Source organism: Squalius cephalus (genome assembly GCF_949319135.1).
Source record: "Squalius cephalus genome assembly, chromosome: 12".
Classification (NCBI taxonomy): Eukaryota; Metazoa; Chordata; class Actinopteri; order Cypriniformes; family Leuciscidae; genus Squalius; species Squalius cephalus.
Window position 1 is genome coordinate 10,342,617 of NC_137133.1, and position 27,557 is coordinate 10,370,173.

At 37.1% G+C, this 27,557-nt stretch overlaps 1 protein-coding gene and 1 long non-coding RNA gene across 4 annotated transcripts; one reads left to right on the forward strand and one right to left on the reverse strand.

The window, feature by feature from the left end:
* Window positions 1-788: 788 nt before the first annotated feature.
* On the forward strand, window positions 789-25,718 carry kita (KIT proto-oncogene, receptor tyrosine kinase a). Of its 3 annotated transcripts, none has more exons than XM_079889256.1 (21): window positions 789-945; window positions 5,105-5,362; window positions 6,121-6,408; window positions 7,233-7,372; window positions 8,181-8,349; window positions 8,673-8,859; window positions 9,395-9,510; window positions 10,015-10,129; window positions 11,826-12,010; window positions 15,253-15,359; window positions 15,948-16,074; window positions 16,553-16,657; window positions 17,004-17,114; window positions 17,198-17,336; window positions 17,448-17,530; window positions 18,256-18,386; window positions 19,157-19,279; window positions 20,187-20,298; window positions 20,382-20,481; window positions 21,377-21,482; window positions 22,675-25,718. In XM_079889256.1, exons 1-21 carry the CDS (start codon window positions 891-893, stop codon window positions 22,846-22,848), a joined length of 2,931 nt encoding a protein of 976 aa, XP_079745382.1. In that variant the 5' UTR covers window positions 789-890; the 3' UTR covers window positions 22,849-25,718. The 3 variants fall into 3 exon arrangements, with proteins under 3 accessions (XP_079745382.1, XP_079745384.1, XP_079745383.1); XM_079889258.1 differs by having other exon boundaries at window positions 795-945; window positions 6,109-6,408; XM_079889257.1 differs by having other exon boundaries at window positions 801-945; window positions 6,124-6,408.
* Window positions 15,303-16,090, reverse strand: LOC307168949. Its single transcript, XR_013823010.1, has 3 exons — window positions 16,022-16,090; window positions 15,549-15,587; window positions 15,303-15,343 (listed from the first exon to the last, which is right to left on the reverse strand). It is a non-coding gene; the product is annotated as an uncharacterized lncRNA (long non-coding RNA).
* Window positions 25,719-27,557: the final 1,839 nt, after the last annotated feature.

The following is a 27,557-nucleotide window of genomic DNA, read 5'->3' on the forward strand; positions in this document are numbered from 1 at the left end:
AAACCAACACAAATTTTGTTCACAATGATGGATCTCCCATCCGGAGAGCAGATTAGTAGAGATATAGAGCTTGTCACAGACATGAATGACAAATAAACGCATAAAACAATGCCATCGTTATATCCACTCATTCAGTTATGCCTCATTTCTTCATTTCTCTTTAGGCAAAATGAAAGTAAGAAGAGAGGACTGCACAGATGAGACTCATCTCGATGGTTCCAACATTCATAAATACAGCCATATGTTTGTCACATTTAGTGATAACTGTGAAATAAATCAACATGTTTTATGAAAAAGAACTGACATATACAACCTCTCTAAATGAGTCACCTGTCACTTCATGCTGTAAATAATATGGCTTGCCTGAGATAAGATAATGTGTCATTTTGTTTTGTAAAATTGTTAAGCAACCCTTTATTTCAACTGATTAAAATGCAACTGATGGATTTTTCTGCTCTGATAACAATCCATGCTGGTCTGTAACAATTTAAATGTTTTGTGTTACGAATTTATCATTGCCAGATCAGCCTTATCAGTCACAGAGGAGCTTTTATTGAATTTGAAGGATGCCTGATAAATTAATTAGATAACCCCTTTCCATAGTTATCATAGTTTGTAATGGACAATTCAGAGTTTCTTCTGACAAGCCACGTGTCACCCTGTGGCACTAGTAACCTCTTTTGTGCGTCTCAGGTATGACTAGTGCTATTACTGTTGATGTTACCTCACTGTCCCCGCCCATGTTCGCTCGTCGTTCCGCATGACCCGCGCGCAGAGTACAAGGTAGAAAACAACGCTGGCCCTTTAAGACGGGAGTGATCGCTCGTCTGGCGACCGTTCCGCGGTATTATCGAGCTACCAACACACATGAGATAGATGGAATTATAACAATGGAATATCACTGCGTTCTGTTTACTGTTTTGTTGCAGTTAATCATCCAACCAGGTAGGATGAGTTTTATCATTTATTGGTCCTTTATTATCTCACATTGCTTTCCAAGTTTAGAGGAAAGATTCCAGAAAGTTGTTCATTGAAGACTAGGGATGTATATTGCACTTGCTGTAGATGTGAGGCAGCCTTGTTGAATTATTCTTTATGGCTATAACTCAAAACAAAACGGATATGCGATCATTCAGAGAATAATGTATGGACCTGTTGCTTTTTACTTTTAACTAATCTAGATTTAGGTTCTTTGTAGAATCACAATTTTGGCTGTTATCACTAAACGACCCTATGTGTGCTCTCTTATTTTCCCTCATGATGAATATCACTGTCCATAAGGAGCTTTCGCACTTCGGTCCACCTTCTATCAGTGCAGAACTCCTCTCTCCAGTTGAAAACTGAACATTAAACATTCTAACGCACGAGAATTCCCACTGATAATCCCAGTGAATCATATCCTCTTCACTTGCCGTGTGGAGGCTCTACATACCATCAATTTAAGGGGTTACGGGATCATTGAAATAAGATACTGATCCGGAGCGCAGGTGAGAATGTAAAGTAAAGCCGATCCTCGCGCGCTGCTCTCAATTATTCATCTCTCAGGCTCGCGCGTGCCCGTCTTCGCGTCAAGTGTAGGAATACGATGCTTGTTTCAGGTAGACTATAATTAGCGAGCGATGTGAAGGAAAGAGTGTTAACGCTGAACAAAGTTGCACTTTGATATTATTAACTTTATATAGTTCAGATAGCAACAGCTTGGTAAGAACGTGGGTGGCTTGACTCCGCTAAGCAAGCCCTGAGCCCCCCAAAAGGTTTAGAAAAAAATGTGGGTCTTACAGAATATTAAACTTTATAGGCCACACGTTATAGCCTACATATTTAATGCATAGCAACTTTTTCGTAACCAAAAAAGCGGCTAACTTCATCTGAGGAGGTAGCCATAGCAACAGTGGCAGCTCGAGCACGTTAGGATCAGTAAAATTAAACAAGTCGTGTTTTTTTTTTTAAATACTTCATTAGAGATTCACGTCACGCTTTTGTTTAAGACGTCTTTATAATTGTGTCGCCAAACGTCGCGCGCTCAATTTGAGCCCCAAGCTATTGCATTGATGTGACGGTAGGCTGAAAAGACTGTACGGTTAATTTGAACAGGTAGGCTTCAGTTTTTAAAAGGTGCCTTAATATGGGTTTTCATTTGCAGTTAATTTTTTATCTCATCCTATCAGGATAGCTGTTACATGTAGCTAAATGATCGTCAATTCCAAAAGCCAGAGAAGTTGTTTTGCATACGGCAGCTTGACTTTTTCTTTGCCTGCGAATGCTGCACCTCATGGTCATATCAGATAGTCTTTTGTGGTGGTCAGATAAAAAAAAAAGATGATTATCTGGACTGCATCTGTTAACTGACCATTGCGCATCACGTGTTCAGACCTGTAGGCTATCATTTGAAAACTCGTGCTTGGAAAAGATACCGCTTTTTGTCCTTTCAGATGCTGTAATAATGATGTTTTTTTTTTGTGATACATTTAAGTTTCCAAAAAAGGAACATACAGGCTAGCTTTCCTTTTTTTTTCTTTTCTTTTTTTGGTGGGGGTGGGAGACAAAATCTGTAGCCTAATGTTCACTAATTTGAAATCCACCGTCACTGTGTATGGAGAAGCCCGGTTATGTAAGCCCAAGTCTTATTATGAAACATCTCAATGAATTCAAATGACCAGGTTTAAAGTGAGCGTGGACAATACTGAACACATGCGGTTAACTTTTGCTGTGGTTTTGGCATGAATCTGAAGATCAACTTTGTAACGCCAGAGGGCTTCAGCGCTCAAGTGACTATTTTGCATCGGGTTCCTTCAAACAAACAGCCATGAGAAAACCATTTACATGGAAATATCCATTGGCTAGTTAACAGCAGAGTGCTCTGATATAGGCCTACTGTACACTGTTTGAAATATAGAAATTACAGCCAGAAGTCAATTTTCTGGTGGGTGTCTGAATGGAGGTGGTCGTGCTATGTTCGGGCGAGTGCCCCTTGTGGCTGACGGTGGTAACGTAAGTTACGAAACTACAACCAAATATAAATTATAGTACTTTTATCTAATATATACATTGGAAAATAAATTGGTGTAGGATTTACTTTGAAACAATTCGATTTTTAAATAGAACAACTAAAATTTTATTTTCTTGTAAAACATACTCCAATAATATTTTTTTACAGTATACAATTTCTTAAAAATGTATAAAAATATATATTTAATAATAAAAGTGTGAGCAGAGAACATGCACAGACCTTTATGGTCAACGTGATTTCACCAAGTACATCATGTTCCTGGATCAACATCTTTGCTGATCCTGGAACAACGTTCAAATCAACCAATCAGATTTGAGGGACAGTTTACAGCTTATGTGAAGTTTAGTTATACTTTTACAACCACAAGCTTAGGTGCTTCTACATCAGTATTATTCACCTATCATTTCCCTCTGATTTTAGTGATAATATATATAAGTACGTCTGTATGTATGTGCTTATATTAAAATATATAAATAACAAATACTTAATAATAAAAATAAAGGGAGCAAGAATAAGCAGTGCACAAAGGGCAAAAGTGCAAGTAAACATCTGTTTGGCAGGTAAAGGATTGCATGGATACTCAAAGATTATGTAGTAATAATAATGTGTACTCTTGGTTCCTGGAAACTGGTTTCTGTAGTTTTGATGGATATAGGCAAATTAAGGCAATCACGATTGCCTTATGCCAATATTCATGGCATTCACGATTGTCAATGGTGATGTCTTCAAAATGTGTCCAAATAAGCAAATGTGACATATTTGCATCTCCTTTGTTCTTTCTTGTTTATAAGAACCTTTTTTTTTTTTTTTTCTGATAACATGAGGGACAGGGGGTTGGGGGTATGCAATGTTGCTTCCATAGTTGCTTCAGGCTAAAATGAGATAACGTGATAAAAACGTGAACTGTGGTTTAGCCTGATGAGTAGCTTTCCCTGATGCAAACTGTCACTCTATGCCACGAAAACGACATCTGCAAAGTCAGGTGCTTTTCCAGAGAAAAACCTAACAGAACAACTGTTGATGTTGACTTGTTTTCTCCAGTGACCACTGTCAACATCAAAATGACAAATAAGAATCACTGCATGAAAGAAAAGCCTTAAACAATAACAAGACAAATTGGTCACGCACACACATAGAACCCAACCGTTTCTCTGGTAAATATTTAAACCATGCAAAGAGAGCTTTTATCTTGATTACGCCATTACGACACCATTATGAGTTGTTAAAAAAGAGGTGATGTAAAGGAACTGAATTTTCACTCAAAGCTAATGATGCTTGATAAAGATGATAGGATGCGAGATTAATAATGTTTGGACCTGGATGTATATTCAAAATGGAACCCCATTCTATTTTCTACTGCAGCCTTTTTTCCCCAAATGTTTGCTTTTCTCCAATTATGTATTTTACTGTCATGCTACATAGGGTTTTTCGGTTTGATTATTTTCAAACCTTTACTTAAAACCTTACTGTTTTCCCCCTTTTCTTTGTATATTTTCACCATTCTCCCAGTCATACGGGGAGGGGAGGACAATGACTCTTTTGTTGGTTTAAAACACTAATCTGTTGCTTTTAAGCCTTGTAGCTGTATAAGGCAACACAGCACTTTGAATGGAGAATGATGCTGTACCAACCAAGAATTAGCACAGCAATTAAAAAAAAAAAAATCCCCTTGTAGACTTTTGTAGAATTGTCTAATGTCAAATTACCATTTCTAGAGAAATTAGAATGAGAGGAACTCAGAAGACATACTTTTTTTGGATTGTTAAATTGTGAAACTGTCTATTTCACACCATTAACTGTCATTTATGCAACTTACTTGAGAGGGATTTGATTTGTATGTGTGTATAAATGTGTATGTGCTTGGTATATTCTGTTTATCAATGTTGCTGTTTTTTATTTATTTTGCAAAATCAGTAGGTCTACCATAGTATACTGGAGAGTTAAATGCATTTGACAAAATACAATGAAGTCTGCAGAGCTTCATAACTTGTCATGTTTACTTTAGAAATAATCTATCCTCTTGCAAGTTTATTAAATGTTAAACGTCTTTATCTTCCATCTGTGTGCCATGTTCACATTCTTGTTTCCTCTCAGGCAGGTCCAGGCCCACGATCACCCCAGAAGGACCCTGGATTACAGTACCACTGAACGGCGACTTCAGCTTGCGCTGCCAGAGCAACAGTTCAGTGCGCTGGATGCGAGAAGACCGTCCCACGCGAACCTTGAAGGAGGAACAAAGGCAGGGTCAACTAACAGTTCTTAAAGTGAGCAAAGCAGCCCCTCACCACATGGGCAAATATTCATGCCATGAGGAGTCTGGTGAAAAGAGCTCCATCTATGTGTATGTAAAAGGTAAGTCAGCCTTTTGCATTCTGGAGTATCTTAAGTGGGTGTAGTAAATTGTCTGGGCTGAGTGACATGTCTGTAGGACAGTATTTAAAGAATTAATGAGGAACCCTCCTTTATGTGTGTACCTTGTCTTGTTATACCTTCGTGTGAGTGCAGCTAATGTACATTTTATGTTTGTACAAGCCTGTTGGAAACAGTATATGTGTGATTAGATACTGTATAGTAATATTCATACTGTATAGGTAATGTGTCTGCAACGTTACATGTGTTTGCATGATCTTGTAGTACTTTCTAACACTTTTCGTGCTTCATCTTTGTCTTTCTCTCTCGCTCTCCCTCTCTTTCTATGAACGCACACTCCAGTATCTCTCATCTTCCTGTGTGGTTCCATATTGTGCCAAAAACACACTTTAGGGGCCCTAAATACCCGCAATCAACTCTCTGTATTCACCTGTTGCCTACATGGCCTTTAATATATATACATCTATGTCATGTGTTATTTCATGCATGTTCTTATAATCCCATATAATAGAATCTTCAAACTGATCCCTGGCAGTTTTGGAAGTGGACAGATTCACACGATTTTACAAATGTTAACACTGCAGATGTTGGTTATTTTTATTTGTTTATTAGGTATGATGGAGGGTAGTTTTCACTTTCACTCTATTTGTGACACTCTTTCTCTTTCTCTGAGCTGTAATGTCATGATCTAAGCCCCATTGGTTGTGTTTCATTGGTTTTTGATTTAGCATTCCTCTCAGCAGATCCTGAAAATCTCTTCAGGAGGAGCATCGTGTTTGACATTGTTGCGGGAGAAGGAGACACGGCCATGATCCCATGCTTGGCCACAGACCCAAATATGACGGATTTGCACCTGGAGAAATGTGACGGACAGCCCCTTCCCATCAACCTGCGATGTTCATCCAGCATTGAGACGGGCGTGGTGTTGGATGCTGTTAGGAAGGACTTTGAGGGATGTTACGTCTGCGTCGGGACTCTAGAAGGCGCCACGGTTAAATCCGGACAATATCAACTTAATGTCCGTCTTGGTGAGAAAAAAAGAGAGGCATTTATAAATATAAGGGCTGTCAATTTAGAGGGCTGTCAATAATGAATAAAAAACCCCAATGCAAATTAATTCAAGCTTGAAGTGCCATCTTCCCAAGAATGGGCAGCAGAGAATGAGTACGGAACCATTCATGCAGGATATGCTCCTGCGTTCAAAGCAGATGGTATACGCACATTACCATTCAAAGTTTGGCATCAATAAGATTTTTTTAAAGACATTTATATTGTACTATTATTCAGCAAGGATGCATTAAATTAACCAGAAGTGAGAGTAAAGACATTTATAATGTTACAGAATATTATTTCTAATAAACTCATTGAAGTTCATTGAACTTTCTATTCATCAAAGAATCCTAACAAATGGATCCCAGTTTCCACAAAAATGTTTTCAACATTGATAATAATAAGAAATGTTTCTTGAGCAGCAAATCAGCATATTATAATGGTTTCTGACACTGAAGACACTGAAAGTTTTAAATTATAATAATATTTTATAGTATTACTGTTTTTACTCTTGTTTTTGATCAAATGAATGCAGTCTTGGTGAGACCTCTTTCAAAAACATAAAATCTTACCAACCCCAAACTTTTGAATGGTAGTTTATAGACTGATTGATTAATTAATCACCATATCATATAATTAGTTTGATTAAAAATGTAATTGATTGCCAGTCCAAATACACTAACAAGTGGACACAGACAGACACCAGACACGTGCATGTCCATGTCACCCCACTATACTTCTTCTTCCTTTCCCACATATTCCTGCTGCTTAGATACAATGCATCATACTTCTTTGCTTTTAGTTCCAGGCGCGCCTCCTCAGATCACACTGGGTCAGCCTCAAAGAGTGCTACTCACCCAGGGGGAAAAGCTCTCCCTATCCTGCTCCACCTCAAATGTCAACAGCGACATCACAATCAAGTGGAAGGCTCCACGCGGAGTGGTAAGACAAAAACTAACCGGCTCTCACCTATTTACCTGAGCACACTGTGACACTCTTCATGACCATAACACACACATATATACAGTACATACTGCAGGCTTTATTATTGTTAACACATCAACCGCTTCAATCAATCAAGTCAAAACAATGTTTACGAAAAGCATACTTATAGAAAAGCATACAGTAGGTATGGGTGCACGTCCCAGTTAACCTACTTAATGTGCTAATGTGTTTGTAGACTGAGTGTGAGTGTTTGTTCTTGATATTATGCCCAGAGACAAATTGGACCTTAATTGGTTCAAGGCACACCTCAAAATTCTAAATGATCATGTTTACACAGCAGCAGAATACGACTGTCAGCAGAGTTGTGTGTCATTCAGAAGTGAATTGAAAATGACATTTAAATTCTAGTTTAAGTCTTGAATTTTGATTTATATTTGAATTGAGGTAGCAAACAGGATGCAGAATTTCAAATGGAAGTAGAATTAAAACTAACTCAAATTCAACAGACATTTTTAAATATGAAAAACTTTGAATGTTGTTTAAAGCCTTGTTTAAAAGTTTTGAGAAAATTTGGAAGAGATGGATAGACGGATGAATGGACAGGTCCTCATTGAGACTAAACTGGCATCAGAGACTGATATTTGAGAGATGAATAACACACTTTGTTTCATATAAAGATTATAAAAACAGCCACACCTACACATATAGACAACCACAAGCACTTCACTCAAGACAAGGTCTATGCCTCATCTCTCCAGAGTTGCCCAATCAGCTTTGTGTCTGTTTTCTTTCTGCATGTGCCAAGCAACCGTCAGTGCAGCTGTCCTCACGTCTCCTGACTGAGCCTATTTCTCACGTGAGGACCGCCATCCTCAGCCTGGGTTCTGTGACGATGCAGGATGCAGGGAGTTACAACTGTGAGGCCATGAACGAAAAAGGGACCAGTGCAAAGCCGGTCTGGGTCGACATCTATGGTAGGTCTCTGTTGTTTCAAACACCATTTTTAATTTTAAAAACTATGGGTGGCACTCTATTTTAAGGTCCTTGTTACAGTCTAACTACATATTTTAAGTACTGATTAATAATAATTAACAACATGTGCTTACTATGTAATTAGAGTTAGCGTTTGAATTAGGTTATTTGCATGTAGTTATGCATAATTTACAGTTATTACTACAGTAAGTACATGTAACACTTGTAACAAGGACACTGTGACATTGTTACCAAACAATCATGAGACTTTTTGTTGCGACTGTTTCAAAGGATAAAATTATGTTTTATGTGTTTGTGTGTGTAGAAAAAGGCTTTATTAACCTAACAAGTGTGAATAACAGCACTAAGAGAGTGCGCGCTGGAGAAAGTCTGTCCCTGCGTGTGGTAATGGAAGCTTACCCGAAACCTCATATGTTTTCCTGGAGCTACAGAGGTGTAAAACTAACCAATACTACTGATCATGTCATTACCAGAGGGTCACATGGGAATAGGTATGATTTTGTAATGTTTTTTTACTCCTAACATTTCTTGTTTTTCATATGTAGCAATTGTTAGGGTTGTGCATCATATTGGTACCATATCAGTTATCTGGACAATATTAGTTTTATATTATTATTGGAAGTATTCGTCGATGTTGTGCATTCAATTGTGCTGTGTTTTTAAATTTATATCACCTTTGCCATCATGTAACTCAGTTATAATTCATTTTTAAAAACACTAATAATTTAAAAGCATGTATAATCTTTAGCAAATCTCTCAATAGAATTTTTTTTAATACGGTGCATTATAATGTTGTGAAGCCTACATTATTCACTTGTGACATTTAAAGTGATTGGTTTTTGTTTTTTTATAGGTTTATAGGTTATCAGCCATAACATGAAAATAATTATTGGCTCATCAGTATCGACCAGATTTTTAATACCAGTGCATCCCACATATTGTGCAAAATCAACATTTTATTCCACTAATTCAATGAACTGAAAGATACTTTATGTAATTCATGTTTTTTTTCTCTTTATTCAACAGTTACACCAGCGAGCTGAAACTAGTGCGTCTCAAGGTGTCAGAAAGCGGAGTTTACACATTTTCATGCTCAAACCGAGACACAACTGTTCATAAAACGTTCGAAGTCCATGTCATAAGTGAGTGAAAAAATTGAATGCAAATGGCAAATATTTGCACTTTTCACTTGCCAGAAAAGAGTATAGAATGTATGTGATTATGACTTTTTGTGTGTATTCTTGTTCAGTAATAATCAGTCATATTTCTTGGACATTGTGCTGGGTAAAATAACTTAATTGTCTAGGTAAGACCCTGGCTTAAAGCCCACTAACAATAGTAGAGGCCATGTAAAAACAGATATGAAAGGACTGGCCTTCAAGACTGCAAATAATACCTTTTATCATTATCATTTATCATCAATCATTTTCTTTTCAATTAGAATTATTGATCACCCATTATAAACGGATATCATTTTTCGTCAAACAGGTCTCCCATTCGACCTACATTTTAAACAGTGAAATATTTAATATCTGGCATTTTAGGTCAATTTGTCTATATTTTAGAAAGTAATCGCAAATGAGACAAACATCCATCCCACAAACCAGAATTGTAAAACTGACCCTGAATTAATCTTTGACTGTTAGGTAAACCACAGATTGTGTCCTATGAGGGGCCGATTGATGGACAGGTGCGCTGTGCTGCAGAGGGTTACCCCACTCCTCAGATCAAGTGGTATTACTGTGACCAACCCCACTCCAGGTACGTGGCTTTCTACATTTTTGTTTGTTTTTCGAATACACCCACAATTTCGGAAAAGTTCCTACAATGGGCTTCCAAAGTTGGTTTCCAAAATTAGCGGTACCTCCCTTGAGCAGTGTTAACATATTAGCTTCTCCAAGGGTACATTGTGACGCAGCGTGGATTAGCCACTTACCGTTAACTTGATGTTTGATGATTGGACAACAAAGCTTTAGCCTATTATTGATGGGGATAAGCAATTTGACTCTGTCATGATTGTGACTTCACAAAAGCGATTGGTTGCTATCAGTCATGTGACAATGCCTGACAACATGGGAACAAGCCGCTCCCATGGGGCTGTTTATTCTTGGATAGTAACAGTGTTGACAGAACACCTTAGCACAGACTTAGTCACAAGCTTATCCAATCAATTCCTCATGGTGATCAAATGCGATCAGGATAAGATGACCTGCTTCAATTTGAGCATATAAACATGCAGTGCAATTTGTCTTTTGATCTTGTTTGTGTGATGCTTGCTTTATCTGTCACCGCTTTGGTGGTTTTCTCAGCAAACAGGCATTCCACTGTTGAGAAACATAATGAGAGGTTTCCACCATGCTAAATAAAGTAATTAACAATATCACTCAACAAGAAAGAGATGAATAAGAAATTTAAACCAGTTGAGATTATTTGTTCTGCCTTTATATTAAAAGCTACCTTTGAACTCAAGCGGAGAGAGACAAAAGAATTGTACAAAAATGAAGCAAATAAATCAAAGCACTTGACGGCATTGCATTCCACTCTGATGTTTTTTTTGTTTTTTTTAAAGAGCCCTCAAGGTCTGTCACTTCACAGCTTGTTATTTTGCATTCTTAAGCAAGAAGCTTTTTCACACATACAATATCTGTAAAAATCCATCATAGACCCTGAATGCAGCGAGAGATGCTTATCGTTATCCTTAGAGCTTAAAAAGTTGTGTCTCTTGATATGCAGTGGTGCTTAACATTTGATCTTAAGATCTACATGAAATGAAAATTGACCCCATATGCTCCTGGTGTTAGTGTGAACAATTCATGGGTGCATTTTTCAAAGAAAAATGTTAGGCTTCGGAATATTTCCTCAAAATATAAAATGGGTTGCAATGGGCAGTTAATTTGACTTTAAAGCAGGGTTATTATCATTAAGGAAAACTTAAAAAAAAAAAAATTATTGAAATAAAGTTTAATTTAACTAAAATATAAATATTACAATAAAATGAACTTAAGAAATTCTGCAACTAACTGAAATAAGTTGAATCATTAAAATGACTAAACTAACTGGATATAAATAAAAACTAAAGAAATCCTAAAATAATATTTAAATATAAATAAAAACTAATACAAATGACAAATTTACTAAAACAAATGAACTGAAAATGAATACTTAAATATATAAATAAAATCTAATTCATAATGTTAATAAAAACTATAGTTGTATATAAATAATACTAAAGATACGCTGCTTTAAAGGCTATGAAAAAAGTACTGAATATTATCTTGTATATTAGGGTTATGAGCTTTTTTTTTAAAACATGTTTAGGACTGTGCACGAAATACCTTTTTTTTTTTTCAATAGTTCCTTTTATGCAGTGTTTCTGGGAAACAGTTCTATGAAGTAATTATATGTTCTTGATAAGTGCAAGATCAAGAATTTACAACTGTGTTGCATGCTTCCTCAGGTGCTCTAATTTGCTGAATGCCACTCAGGAGGAGGAGGATGTTGTCACTGTCACCATGACAAGTCCTCCCTTTGGGAAAGGCGCAGTGGAGAGCCGTCTAAACATAACCAAGAACAATTATGCCACCCTTGAATGTGTGGCATCTGCCAATGGGGAAATCGTGTACACTCTTTTTTCCATCAGCGGTGAGCAAATAACTTCCCAAATCACACACACACACACACAGCCCTTCAGACATTGACTGAAGACTCTTGTTTGTAATTACTAAGTCTCAGCCTCAGACGACTCCCACTACAGTCTGTTTGCTGACCCTCTGATCCATACTACTCACAAAACTGGAAAGCACTTTCATTATCTGCAGGATATAATCTGGTTGACTGATTTATGCAACTTCTGAGAGTTAGGGCACATTGAAGGTGTTTTTTTATTTACCTGAATATTATATCTGAGATTTGATTTTATGAATTCAAACACTGCTTCTTTGTTGGACCTTTGCATATCACATAGGCCTACACACATACTGTCCCAGTGTGGCCTGTATAGGTTTTGCTCATTTGTCACAGGTCTGGGTGTGTGTCTTTGCTTTGGTGTGCTAGTAGTAAACTATTCTGTTAATTTTGTTGATTTGTTTGTTTTTGGGTTGTCTTCCATCGTTGACTCTGAAGGTGTGTCTCAGTTCTCTCCCTAGTTAAGTAATCTTTGCACTGGCCAGGGAGTCAGTCTGCCCCACAGTCCCACAGTATATTTCTAATGTGCATGAAAAGAAAACAATCCTGCAAACTTTAAATATTATACATGAAGTAGTGTTGAGGCCCGTTCACACCAAGGACGATAACTATAAAGATAACAATAAAGAAATAGTTCTAAAAATCTTTTTCAAAATGAAAGAATAGCAGAGTTCACACCACAGCTATAACAATAATTGCACTGAGAAATTAATCACTTTCAGAACGATTTTATCCAGCTGATGAATGAGCCAATCAGGAATCCTGAGCTCAAGCATTTAAATTGACAGACAAGAACACGCTTAACATAAACAGAATGATATCGTCCGCTGGTGTGGACACTAATGTAGTTATCGTTATAGTTATCGTTCTTGGTGAACTGGCCTTTAGAAGAAGATAAATGACCACACATTTTATTTTATTTTTTTAATTTTAAAATAACTGTTTTCTATTTTAATATATTTTTAGTATGTAATTCATTTATTCATGACAACGATGAATTTTCCGCTTCGTTACTCCAGTCTTTCAGAAATCATTTGAATATGCTGATTTGGAGCTCAAGAAACATTTCTTATTTTTTTAGCAATGATGAAAACAGTTATGCTGCTATATATATTCTTACCCAAAACCTTTGAATATTATATGTACATGATCTGTTCTGCTCATTAAAAGGAAATACAGAATATAGCGCATATTTCATAATGGCACTGTACATCTACAATGAAGATGAAGAACCTTGACCTTCAGTCATCAGTGTCCCAATGTTTAGTTTTCATCTTATACTTATGCACATCATAGAAAACGAGGAAGTGGAATGAGACTCAGAGACCTCGACCCAGGTGCTTCTGGTTTCCCAGGAATGGTTAAACAACCAAACGAGAGGAAACGCTCATCTCCTCACGTTCACTCCAGCTGTGCTTTATCTGCTGGCTGCATCTTTTTAAGGAAATCTAAACCAGCTGCCAACTCGCAGGTCACCACTCCTGCTCCAGCTCAACCTGTGTAGGCAGACTTTTTGGATAAGAGATATGCAGACTATTATATAAACAGAGGTGCAGAGTTTTATCCCTAATCTTGTTTCCATTGTAAACCTAGCATCACCAACTGTTGGGGATTATTTCAAGGGTTTTGGGGGGTTACGTTTTGGTTTGTTGCAAAACACCCGGTTTTTCCACCCCAGTTAGTGCTGGTATTATTTTTAAAGACAGAATAGTTAACAAAAGGTCATCCACATCCAGCGTAGTTTGTGTCTGGTACAATTTTTTTTTTTATTATCCTTTCTTTGGTGAAAGTTGTTGACTACATTGCCTGTTTTTGCATTTTCTCAACTAAATTAGCTGGAAGGTTAAAAAACCTCTAGTTGAACGTTGACCTTTTTGTAGAGCCCATCAGGAGTTGGACTGGATATTTTGAGGTTTGAGAGCATGAATTGAGTCCTGCTGCCTCAGGATGTGAGAACTGGTTTAGACTCTCAAGGTTTAGGCTGCAGCAGATCCAGGAAAACCAGTGGGACAATGAGCCTTAGGCTAGACTGTTAAAACTGTTCGACCTCAGCTGAACGAGATGCAAAAAAAAAAAAAGTGTTTTGTTATGGTGTGTGTTGGTTTGTGGTAGGGCTTGATGGTATGCTTGGATGCAGTGTGATGATAGATGGATGGATGGGGAAGGATGGAGGGTGAGAGAGAGAGAGGGGAGGGGGAGGGGGGGGGGGGGGGTAGCAGAAGAGGACTGTAAAAGCCAGTGGCAGGTTTACATGGGATTACTTACTGCAGAGTCTGCATTCTTTGACTTGAAATGGAGAGAAAGCTTCTTATAGCTTAAGAGCTTACTACACCGCTCAGAACAACGCAGAAAAACAATAACACAACACACATGAACACATACACACACATTGCAAAAAAAACCCCACACACAGCTATAGTTTCAAAATGTGAAAGAAATCTCCAGTAAAGAGTTTTACCTCAATTCATTCTTGAGTATTATTCACACCTCTTCAAATGCAAGCACTTAGGACATAATTCCACTGTGTAGGTACTTATTCATTATTTCTGATGGGAATGTATTGTTATATAGATATTCCAACAGTGTAAATACCCTATTGTGGTTTTGTTTCAACGTCTGTACTTAGTGCAATAATCATTTTTTGTTTCCATTAATCCTCTGGCTCAAGTCCCAAGACAAGCATCAGATCAACTTTTTTTTTTTTTTTTTTTTTAACAGAATTGATCCTCAGGGATGAGCCATGTATATTGATTATCCGTCGGTGCCTGTAACAGATTGCCTTCTTTACGCAAACACACTGTCTAGAGCAGTGATTCCCAACTGGTTCCAATCTGATTTGCAATCAAAATCACAATAAAAACATTCAAGTTATGTATAAAATGACAAAATTACATTTAAAAACATGATTACATTAATACTATATTACATTATTAATGTGATTAATATTAATTGAAATAATTTTAATGATAACACTAAATTATATCCATTATGAGTTAAAAGTAGGGATGCACAATATATTGGCAACATATTGGTTATCAGTATTGCACAAGTATCTTTAATTGTTTCTAGTATGTTTATATCATATCATCCAGAATTTTAAATATTGGTGCATCCCTATAATTAAAAGGAACACATTTGTGTTTTGCTGTTGATGGAGTACATCTGTTTCTAATGGCTGCTGAATGCTTTAATCTTCACAGAGAACACTGTTCCTCATGAACTCTTCACACCGTTGCTCATCGGTTTTGTTGCCGCAGCCGTTATCCTTGTTCTCATCCTGATTGTGCTGTCCTACAAGTACATGCAGGTAAAGTGTCATTCATTACATGTAGCTTGTCTTCCAACACATGAAGTTCATGCATGCTGACTCACTGAGGTGTTTTACTTCTCACCCTGTTATAGTAATAAATATTGTAACCTATTGTTATTCTATAGTGTAACTATAGTGTATGTTTATTTAATATTAAGCTTTATCCTCAAATTCAGCGCAATTTACCGGTCACACCTGGCAGCCCTCTCGCACTTCAGGGAAACTCTGAAACAATAAACATTCATGTAAAAAAAAATATTTACTTAGCATGTCATAAGACCTGATGCTTCACCGTGCAGTTTCGCACTGTTGTACAGGGGAGCTATTGGCTATATATGTACAGTACACACACACGCACACACACCAAATTACTGTCCAAATTTGGGTTTGAATAATTTATGTGCATTTACACTAAACGTTTATTAGTGGACTCTGTTTACTTTTGTCTATCAGAGCACCTCATTACACTTGCAGTAACTAGTTCTAAAAGGTTGTTTATGCTTGTCTGAAAACGTCGCTCATTACTTATTTCTTCCCCCATCCCTCTTTCTCTCTCTCTCCCTCTCTCATTTCTGTCTCCAACAGAAACCTAAATACCAAATACAGTGGAAAGTCATAGAAGGTATTCATGGAAATAGCTATGTGTACATTGACCCTACCCAGCTTCCATACGACCACCAGTGGGAGTTTCCCAGAGATAAGCTGCGTTTTGGTGAGTGAAGTTCCTGAATCGGTCTGCTTTGACTAGTTGGGCCTCGTAAATCATATTCCAAATAATCTTTCTACTTTGGAAAATTTCTCTTGTTTATACGTTATGATTGGAAATGTTTACAAGGTTAAATGCACCAAAAAGCATCAAATTCTTTTGAATTTTACAAACCTTGCTGTCTTTCATTGACTGTTCCATGGTTTATTGACACTGATAGCTAGCCTTGTGATCATATCTTCCCCATGAAGGAATAGCTGTATCCGTCAACAAACAGGATCCAACAGGATCTAGCATATCACGCTTCCCCACAAGCCACACCTCCTTGATTCAAAAACAAGTTAATGTTCCAGCTGAAAACTGGCTTTGGACCAGTTTCCAGGCTGATCCATTGATTGTAAACAACTTTATCAGGGAAAAGTGAAATTGATCCGTTCACGCTGTATCCATTTTCTGAATCAGTTTTGCTTTCCTGCATCCCCAGGAAAAACTCTAGGATCTGGAGCATTTGGAAAGGTGGTGGAGGCCACTGCTTATGGGATGTCCAAAGCAGACACTGTGATGACTGTAGCTGTGAAGATGCTCAAACGTGAGTGAAAAGCAACAGAGACCATGTTCATAATCTTGAAATATGAGTAGCACAGTAACACCAAGGCGTGTTTAACCAGCATGTTTACTTAAGCAAATAAGGCAGTGTGTAATGACACACCAGAAAGTACACAAACATGCATGATTTGAAGAAAGGAGGTTAAACATTTCCAGTAACCCACAATTTTTGGTTCCTTGAACAATCTGGGAATAATGTTGATTTATGGTTTTAAACAATAAAACATAAAAAGAATGTTCTTAGAACAATAACCAAAATTGTTCTAAGAATTGATTTTTTGTTGTTGTTTTATTAATGCTTTTATTTGTCTTGGTCTTTTTTCCCGCAGCAAGTGCCCATGCCACTGAGAAAGAGGCTTTGATGTCTGAGCTAAAGGTGCTTAGTTATCTTGGCAACCATATTAACATTGTCAACCTGCTAGGGGCCTGCACTATAGGAGGTGAGAGGCTAAGGCTAGATATTATTTTTCCAGGTTTGTGTGTATAGTGTTGTTCTTCATTACTGAAATGGTCTGTTGGACAGGTCCAACGCTAGTTATAACGGAGTACTGCTGTTTTGGTGACCTGTTGAACTTCCTGCGCAAAAGGAGAGAATCCTTCTACTTCTCTACACTGGGAGAAGACTCTTACTATAGAAACATCATGCTGCAGCCAGAACCAAAGTAAGTATGATCAATGCAACTGGTAGTTAGTTAGGAAAGTCATGATCAAAGCAAATGTGAAAGTGTGAACTACTTTTGGGTTCACTAAAAAGAGTTAATGTTTGATCACAGTGAGAGCAGGAATGGATACATGACCATGAAGCCCTCTGTATTGGGAATTCTGTCCTCAGAAAACAGAAGATCACTTAATAAAGGTTGGATGTCTTGTGTCTTCTCATATCTTTTCTTTCCTGTTTTCTTGTCATCTCTTTTCATGTCATCTAATCTCTTCTTGTCTCATTTCATCTTGTCCTATGTCTTCTCTTCTCTTGTCATGCCTTTTCTTTTTCTTTCCTTTTGTTTTTTCTCTCTGGTCTCATCTCTTTTTGTCTCATGACTCTCATATTGTCTTGTCCCTTATGTCTCATCTATTCTCCTTCCTTTCTCTTTTCTTGTCTGTTATCTTCTTTTCTTCTTGTCTTTTCTGATCTGTTCTTTTATCTTATCTCATCTCTTCTCATCTCATCCCCTTTTCTCGTCTCATCTCACCTTCTGTCTCTCTTCTTATGTCTTCTCTTTTCTTATCTTCTTCGTCTCTTATTTTTCTCTCTCATCTTGTTATGTCCCTTCTTGTCAGTTGTCTTCTCATCTCTTCTCATGTCATCTCGTCTCTTGGTCTTGTGCCTTGTGATCTCATTTCATCTCTTCTTGTCTCACCTCCTCTTGTCTCGTGCCTTCTCTTCTTGCCCTGTCTCCTCTCATGTCATCTCATCTCTTTTCTTGTCTCACTTCATCTTGTTTTGTCATGTGCCTTGTCTTCTATTCTTGTCTGTTCTCGTCTCGTCTCACCTTGTACCTTCTTTTCTCGTCTCAGCTCTTTGTGTCTCATCTTATCTTGTCCCTTCTTGTCTATTCTTAACAGAATTTGTCACCCCTTTAGGTGATTCATACAGCGATACGGATGCCGTCAGTGAGATTCTGCAGGAAGATGGCTTGACTCTGGACACTGAGGATCTTCTTAGCTTCTCCTACCAAGTAGCCAAAGGGATGGATTTCCTGGCATCCAAGAACGTAAGTGTTTTTGTCTTTTTTTCGCATTCGTTCTTTCTGACGGATGTTGAGTTTTATATTCCGAGTGTTTGCGGTAATCCCATACTGCAGATCTCTCTTTTCCTCTACAATGCCATTGGCTCACATTCCATTACCTCTGCCCAGTCCTAGATTGGGTTACACAAAGTCATGCACAAATGCACACAAGTTGTCAAGCACATGCACACACTCATTCACAGAGGGTCATGCCGAGAAATATCACATTTCCCCACCTGGTCAGTAGGTCCAGTATTCAATTTAGTGGAAGGAAACTAAATTAGTCCCGCTGTTAAGTGGGCATGTGAGTTTTCTGTCAGTGAATTCATTTCAGCACCTTAACTCTAACTTAGAATATGGTATTTTCAACACTTTTTTGCTAATGAGGTTTTGAATATTGACACTGTTATTGTAAATATGTGACAGTCCTGACATATGAAAGCAATATTAAGCAAAACCTTTATAAAAGGGAAGCCAGTCCACTTGGTGGTCATTTTGTTAGTGCCTCCAGGACACTAAATTCTATGCAGCTAACAGGCATTAGTTGTATCGTAACCACAGTTGTATCGTAAATTTAGCTTCTTTTGCTCAAATACAAGACATCCATTAATACGGCCAGTTTCTCCCATTCATTTTTCTACAGTATAAGTGGTCTGTCTCTATCGCTTGTACTGTCTCTGCTTTAATACATAATACATTAGTGTGTATGATGGCTAGTATTTCTTCATGTGTTTATTGTATGCGTGTTTGTGCAGTGTATTCACCGAGACCTGGCAGCCAGAAACATTCTCCTCACCCAAGGCCGAGTGGCCAAGATCTGTGACTTTGGACTAGCCCGAGACATCACTACTGACTCAAACTATGTTGTTAAGGGCAATGTAAGTATAAACTGTCATTACATGTGACATATAAACAACTTTAACCTTAACTTTATTTTATTTGTAGATTTTCCCACTAGGTTTTGCATGTCACACTGTATACTAATTATCGGATTAAGTGAATAGTCAAGCACAGATCATAGTGATGCTTGACATTTAGGAACCAGAGCTTAACTATACATAATCATGAAAAGCTGTGGAAAAAAGAATGTGTAATCCATAAATAAGACACTTCCTTACAATTGGATGCTTTTACTTTGCTTTGATGCACTGCTAATGGCTGTCATCCAACATTGTCAAACCCTCTTCTTAAGTCTATTCTGTGGGTGTTGGATGTGCTTTATCCAAAGAGCTTACTGCGAAGAAATCCCTGCTAAAGCAAAATGACAATGTTCAGTTTAAAATACAAGAGCTCTTATTCATGTTGAGACATGTACTAGGCGTGAATTACCCAGTGTCTTACAATGGCAAGAGGTTGATGCAAAACAAGCCGGGAACGGGGTAATTTCTGCAGTTTTAAGACAGTTGATTTATTTTCCAGAATTTGCATAAAGCAGAACGCTAATGTTGCTATAATATTCTACTACTCCATTTGCATCCTGGATTCATGGTCTAAAAGAAGCCCAAAGCAACAAACAGTCAAGCAAACTTGGACTATATTGTTGATTGTCTTTGAGTCCGTATTCTTTTTGTATATTTATTCCGCAACCAAGTCAGGTAATGTCAATCTACTGCTTGCTAACTAGAACAAAACTGTATGATTGAGGTTTCCAAGCACAGCTTTTAATTGTTTCAGTGGTAGTCACAGACTGAATCCTTCAAGTAATGTGTGTTGTACTGCATGCCTCCATGCTCTACCTATGTTGTTAAGAAAGGAATGTATGTAATGAGGATATTCTCTGCACAGGCCCGTCTTCCAGTGAAGTGGATGTCCCCCGAGAGCATCTTTGAGTGTGTGTACACCTTCGAGAGTGATGTTTGGTCTTATGGCATCCTGCTGTGGGAGATCTTCTCCCTCGGTAAGTTAAACTTATCTCATGATTATTTTGACTTGGCATGATATACTGCTTTTAATTCAAGTATTAATAATGTGCGTCTTTAGGGAGTAGTCCTTACCCGGGCATGCCTGTGGACTCTAAATTCTATAAGATGATCAAGGAAGGATACCGAATGGAGTCACCAGAGTTTTCCCCAAGTGAAATGTAAGACTGAGCTTTAATTAGTTAAAATATATTTCTGCAGTTAAAAACATATGATATTGGCAACATTTTCACACTAAAACAATGTTCCAGGTTATTTTCGTAAACGAAAATTGAAACTAAGACATCGAAAACTGAAATAAAATAGAAATTTCAACTTAAATGAAAAAATAAAATGAAACAAAACTAACAACAGTACTGAAAACTAACTGAAATAAACGACGAGAATACTTTTTTGCACAAAAAAACAAACAAAAATAACGACTTTATTCAACTATTCATTTTCTTCTGTGTGGGCCTCTGACGTGAGTTTGCGTAGTGTAACAGCGCAGCGCTTCTCTGTTGTACATCAGAACGTAGGCTCACTATTGGCCGACGCTGTTCATGTGTGTGACAGAAAGAGACGTGCCCACATAGAAGAAACTGAGCAGAAAACAGAAAAAACAAATAGCATGTCTAGCCCACAAATAGACTTAAATTTTCTGAATAGAACATATGAACATGAGTATAGCTATGAGTATATGATATTAAAATTTGCAATAGACAAAAAGCATAAATGGATCAATACCAGAAAAATATTTAAAAGGATTAATCATAGAAATAACCATAAAATAATAATCATAAACATATTTTTGTTTTTTTCTTATACACCACGTTTGATTTCATCTATAATATTAATAAGTATGAATGAATAATTTTTACTTTTTAATTTTTGCATTTGTTTGGTTCTTTGTTCAATCTCAAGCAATTATTTTATTTTTATTATTAAGAGGTTTGCACAAGAGTTAACTGTATCTGTAACTGTAACATTAAACTTTGCTGAACTTAAATGTCTTTAACTGGAAGTGTTCCGTTTACTCTGCTAAACTATAATTACTAAAACTGGTTGTTGTTTCAGGTACGAGATCATGCACTCATGCTGGGATGCCGACCCCTTCAAGAGACCCTCATTTAGCAAGATAGTGGAGAAAATCGAACAGCAAATCTCAGACAGCACCAAACACGTATGTCTTTCTTATTTTTTTCCTTTTTAGAACACAAAACATTGTAAAAGTGTAACTGAGGGGTTACACATGCATGGATCAATGACATGATGCTAGTTTTTTTTTGTTTGAATCTATACATTTTTGAAAAAGTATATTGAAAATGCAGTTTATACAATGATTTGAAACATGATAAACATGCTTTTAATTCCGGAAATTAAAATTTGTCTTTAGGAGGGTGGAGCATAAAGTCGAAAAAGAAAGCGATACAATATTATATATGATATACTAATGATGAAAAAAGTCTTATTAATATAATCTTTATTAATTGTGTTAATATTTGTTTTTAAAAAAAACACATGAAGCATATAAAAATGGTATCATAGTGAAGACCCCCGCATGACTGTCAAAGTGTCATAAGATATCAGAAATAATTTGATCTTTTAATAAGGCAAGGTTAGTTCAGGTTGTGAAATGCCATGGTGCGTGACTCCCTAAAAACATTAAAGGTGCAATAGGGGATCTGGGAAATGCTAACTTTAGCCTGCTAGCATACTTCCTGCAAATCGCAGTCCAAAGCAACGCCTCAGCCAAAACACATGAACGCGCACAGACCAGAAGCGAGACGTATCATTCACCGGTGAGAAAACTTTACAGTACAGTGAGTAACAATACTACAATAACGGACATAAAAAAACTGGTTGCCTTCCATTCTCGCTCTGTCTGCACAGCGTACGTGAAACGCGCTGATGGCAAATGTCTGCGCCTGTTCACGCAGAAATCATACATCATCAGAGTCATTGCATACGTGGCATGCAAAAACACGTTGACTGACGGAGCACATGCTATTGTTTAATTCGGACCGAATGCAACGATCGAACGAACATTTTATGGTCCTACGCCTTCCGCCTTCCACAGATGATATATATTTCTAAAATTACATTTAGACCTCTTTACATAGGATATGAGGAGACTTTCAACCAGCATAAACCAAAAAATGTTTCTGTAGAGAATCACCTATTGCACCTTTAATTAATATATCATGATATTTGTTCCTATTTTTTTTCTCACTTTATACCACATAACATTTTCATTTCTACAAAAAAACAGATGTGAATACACATAGTACATTTCTCAGAACTTGACAGTAGATTTTTTTTTTTAAATGTCCTTTTCTTTGTGGTGGACACCACATCTCCTTTCTCTTCTTCAGATTTATTTAAACTTCAGCTCCAGGTTGCCTGTTGCTCCGGGGCCCCGTGAGGAATCCAGTTCTCCTGTCCAGCGGCTAAACTCAGTAGGCAGTCACAGTACCGCCACTCAGCCCCTGCTGTCCAACAATGATGTCTTCTTGGAAGGGACAGGTTCACATCACCCTCCAGTGTGAAGATCTGATTCCAAGCAAAAAGCAGGCATTCTAACAGATGCCATTCATCTACTGAGACCCTTCGCCTTAGCTAAGCGTCATTGTAGCTGTCTGACATGCATGAGGACTTTGGTGGAAAACACTGATCAAAAATCTCTTTTAGGGTCCAAGAGCAGTCGTATTCTTTCCATTCACCTTTCTCGCAGATTGTGTATATAAGCCCCCCTGCCAGAAAGGACAGTGATGGTGTGCTTTCCTTTTACATTTCATGTATTCTTTTCTTTGGAATTGTGGGACATCAAACTTTTGAGACAGCTAATAATCCATGCTGGTATCATCCCATGGTACTATATCTTCAATGTGAGTCTGCAGGAGGACTGAACTTTTTTTTTTTTTTTTTATCCCTTTGATTTATAATATGGGATATATAAACACAATAATGCTTATTTTGCTAATTGTCAAGTCTTTACAAGTGACAGAAGTCAAACAGGCTGTTTCAAGTCAGAGACTAGTAAAATCATGATGGATCACAGTGAAACAATTGGAAATTAGACTTTCCCCAACCATCTCTGAAGTCTTGACATTCAATCTGACGTGATCGTTTAGCCGAAAATGCATTATAACGCACCTTTAAGATATTGTAACACTCACGTGTTGAATATGTCCGACTGTCAGTAGTAAAAGAGCCTGGCGTGAGAGTAAATCCCACTTATTTTACTATTAACTATTTTGCAGGTCTTTCCAATAAATTCATAAATTCAAATATCAAACACAAAAGGCTACACTATTTGGAAATGACATGTATAAGCAGCAATAACTCTGTAACTTTGACAGCATGATCATGTTGCTGCACAAGCCAAAAACAAGCTACTTGATGCATGTTGCATTTGGAATAGTATTTTGTCAGTTGGCAGCTGAATCTGTAAGACATTTTACGTTTAAATAGACCAAATTAAGGTACATTTCAGTTCGCTGTCAGGAAAGGTGTTGAGACATGAAAAGGCAATTCATCAAAGTTCATTGTTTACTTTAAACACTCAGCGATATTTTGATTCCACAGCAGTATTATATTATTGGCTTGTGTCGCCTTTTCCTTTTCCAAGAAATGTAATTTGGGACAGCAAAATGATCCAGTCAAGAAGTAATTCAAGCTTGACATATCGAACTTTTAGACAGTGTTTCTTTTAGGGATCACTTTAAACAGTCTCTTCCTCTTCTCCTGTGTGTTTTAAGTACAATATTTGGTAAATAAAATACTTATTTCATGTGTATGGCACAGACATAGCTTGTTTCAACAAACTGAAAATGCTTCTTTGAGTAGTTTTATGTATGAATGGTGGACTGTAGAAGATCAGTAGCTTCTGTAGCATTGGTTCTGTTCTTTGTTCCAGAAAAAAATGGGAGTGATTCCACATTTTATCTTTCATGAAACTGGAAGAGTAGTGCTCTTTTGTATATTTGTAATGGTTTTGCTCAGTTTCTGTGTTGCGTCTAATTTTGTGCATAAAAAGTAAGGTGGGGGTCTGGTAGTTTCAAGGAGAGACCGCTCTGAGATGGCATCGTCGCTCTGCTTACTTGTGTATGTGGAAATCTCTGGTTATCATTTCCTACAGACTTGACTTGTTACTCTTACTTCTACTTACCACACCAACTGTTGTGCCTGAAATGTTTTCTCTGCTCTTTAGCCAATGAGAATCATGCTGTTGAAGGTTGAGCCAATAGAAAGCTGCTGCTGCTGTGTAGAAATGGGTGCCAATGGCTTCTTGATCTCTGTAGAATTAGCCAATGAAGGATCTGCCAATAGACGGGTGGCTTTCAGACCTAGGGCAAAAAGAGTGGCTTTCTGTTACTTACATGAGCCAATAGGATTCTCATTCCACTGCCAAAAGGAAAAAGGGCAGAGTATTCGTCCGAATATGAGCTACTTACTGAATGATTCAGTCGACACCAACCGCAGTACTCATAGCTGTGCAAACATCAGTAGTCTGGGCACTCAGTCAGTAGCTCATTTTCCAGGTCTCCCTCTGTTCTTTGTGTCCAGCTGCTTCCTCCGGCGGATGTCTCACTTCCACAAAAACTCAGCTGGGGAGATCCAACCGTATCCCATCTCCACCGCTCCTTTTCGCCACACTGGGACATTGTTCCTGTTGTGCACTGGTTTTTGCTTGCATTTGCGCTAATGAGTTTTGTGCATCTGTGTGAGCGTGTATGAATGTGTAAATGCAGGTCATTTGCTGTTAAAATACCAGAGCACTGATGTGTTCCTCCAATAGAACGACTGTAGTCAATGAACTTCAGATTGTCTGAATTATAGAGCTGAAGCAATCGATGTTCAGCCTGGTACATACATACCATCACTCTTTGCTCTTTTCTTGTATGTAAATAATATATATATGTAAATCAAAATGTTGCTTCTTGTTTTGTTATCACGGTACGTTCTCTCATGTGCTGCATATATTTTTGTATGTTACAGTTTGTCACTTCCATGTCATTTCACGTTATCATCTTCTGTCATTATTTTGCCTCTTGATTCATTTATTCATAAGTGCAGTTTTCAGACACACACCAGGTACAGTTGGTTATATATTTAATCCATTTCTATTATATTCAGCATTGCTTGTTGTTTCAGTATTTTCAGTGTTTGCATTACTGATGAAAGGAGGAACACATGAAAATAAACACAGATGGTCCAGGAATCCCATTTGTGACCGCATAGTCACTACAGTTCTCATATGCATTTTGAAATGATTGAAAGGTGTTTTGCCCCAGAAAAGATTGTTTAATGTATTTTATTGTATATTTATTTTACAGTTTTTATTTTGAAGACAAATGTGCAAATCCTGTGTGTAGCTCTTGTTACTTCAGTATGTAAATAAATAACTGAAACTATGAATCTTGCAGTTATTAAGATTATTAGCTTCAAGTTTTTTTTGCCATCATGGAGCAATATTATTGGTGTTCTTTCAAAAAATAAATACATAAATAAATTTTAAAAACACTGTGAGACATTAATTTGAAAACTAAATGTTTGGAAAGAAAAAAAAAAATTACAGTTGAAAATAGACTACATGTGTTTTCGAAAGGGGGTCCATTGAAAAGTAAAAAGAAGTACAAAAAATATATACGTAAAAAACAAATGTCCTATTTGAAATGTTACTGTTTTATGTTTTATTCTGAAATCATAATTAATTTATTAATTGACAGCCATAATTTAATGTATAAATGTCTCTTCAGTGTTTAGCTAATGATGAGTGTATATATATATATATATATATATATATATATATATATATATATATATATATATATATATATATATTATTTATTTTCAACAGTATAAATGGGTTTCCTTTATACATGAAAATATACGGTATTTGCCTGCCTTATAAATGCAGAAAGAAATGTAAAAAAATAAAAAAATAATTTAACAGCGTGTCCCATTTTAATATATTCTTGAAATAAACGCCATCAAACTGTGTCTAATACGGTCTTCAACCAAATGATTTTGGGCCATATTGTCAGCCATCTGGGGGAGCATGCAGTATAGTTTCTGCAGATTGCGGCAAATGCAACTGTCAGAAGAAATTATGTCTCGTATATGATTATGCCCAATGAGCTGTAAAATATGTTAAAACCATGTTGTCTGAGACAGGGACTGTGATTTTGGCTTTGATGCAGATCTGGACATCTGTTTCTAATGGGCCACAGACATGAACCCATGTCACGAGTTTTGTTTAAATCGTTCAGTTAAATTGTTTATTTGAAGCCCTTAACAGTTGGTTGAAGTGCTTTGTTTATATTTTGAAAGATCTTAGCTGGTACTTGTGCTCTGTGTTGTCTTGAAGACAACTCACAGCTCTCTGAGCTTGTGAATCCCAGCACAGTCAGAGTTTATTGTTCACATATCTGATAAGAAGCAAAGGATTTCCCACTATTGAAGATGACCAAATATACATACAGTGAGTCAGCAGCACCTGAGGACTTCACTCACTGCCCAGCCAAAAGAGAAAGAGGGAATGAGAGAATAAAGATTTACAACACATTACAGTTTTGTTGTGAGACAAGAAACACCTGCAGTGACCTCCAGATGTTGAAGGGATAATATTTACTTAAACCAGAAGTATGTAATTTCCATTGGCACCACTAAAAGGAATTGCAAAAATAATGACAGTTTTCAAAAAGGACACTCAGACCGTCCTTAATTATAGACCCCTAACTGTGGTCTTGCAGTTCCTTTATCTCCATGACACATATACACTGTAGCCTAACCCTACTGTAATCCTTGAAATGTGAAGAATTTGAAAACTTTTGACTCTAGCTAGAAAAATATATTGAAATGATTATATATTGAAAAAACATCCCTTGTGTCTTTGTAAGTTGCTGTAAAACTACTTTTAGTGTGCACTTTAGTCGGAGTGGTTTCTCTAATGAGCGTCACCTTCCTGTGGTTTTTGTGGCATTGCTGACAGTTTGACCTGTTCAATGTGCTCAGAGCAGGACAGGGAAGGTGGCAGGGCTGGAGGGGTTTATGAAAGAAGTGATGAAAAATGAAGATGAAGAAATGCAGCGTGGAGATGGAAAGAGGAGGAGTCTTAAAGGGATAGTTCACCCAAAAATGAAAATTACCCCATGATTTACTCACCCTCAAGTCATCCTAGGTGTATATGACATTCTTCTTTCAGACGAATACAATGTTATATTAAAAAATGTCCTGGCTCTTCCAAGCTTTA

What these genes read in the sequence shown, in the direction of transcription:
- kita (XM_079889258.1), top strand. Translation starts at nt 891, where the DNA reads ATGGAATATCACTGCGTTCTGTTTACTGTTTTGTTGCAGTTAATCATC. An exon ending in GTTCGAAGTCCATGTCATAA is followed by an intron (nt 9,511 to 10,014) that starts GTGAGTGAAAAA and finishes TTTGACTGTTAG; the next exon opens with GTAAACCACAGATTGTGTCC. An exon ending in AGGGGCCTGCACTATAGGAG is followed by an intron (nt 17,115 to 17,197) that starts GTGAGAGGCTAA and finishes TCTGTTGGACAG; the next exon opens with GTCCAACGCTAGTTATAACG.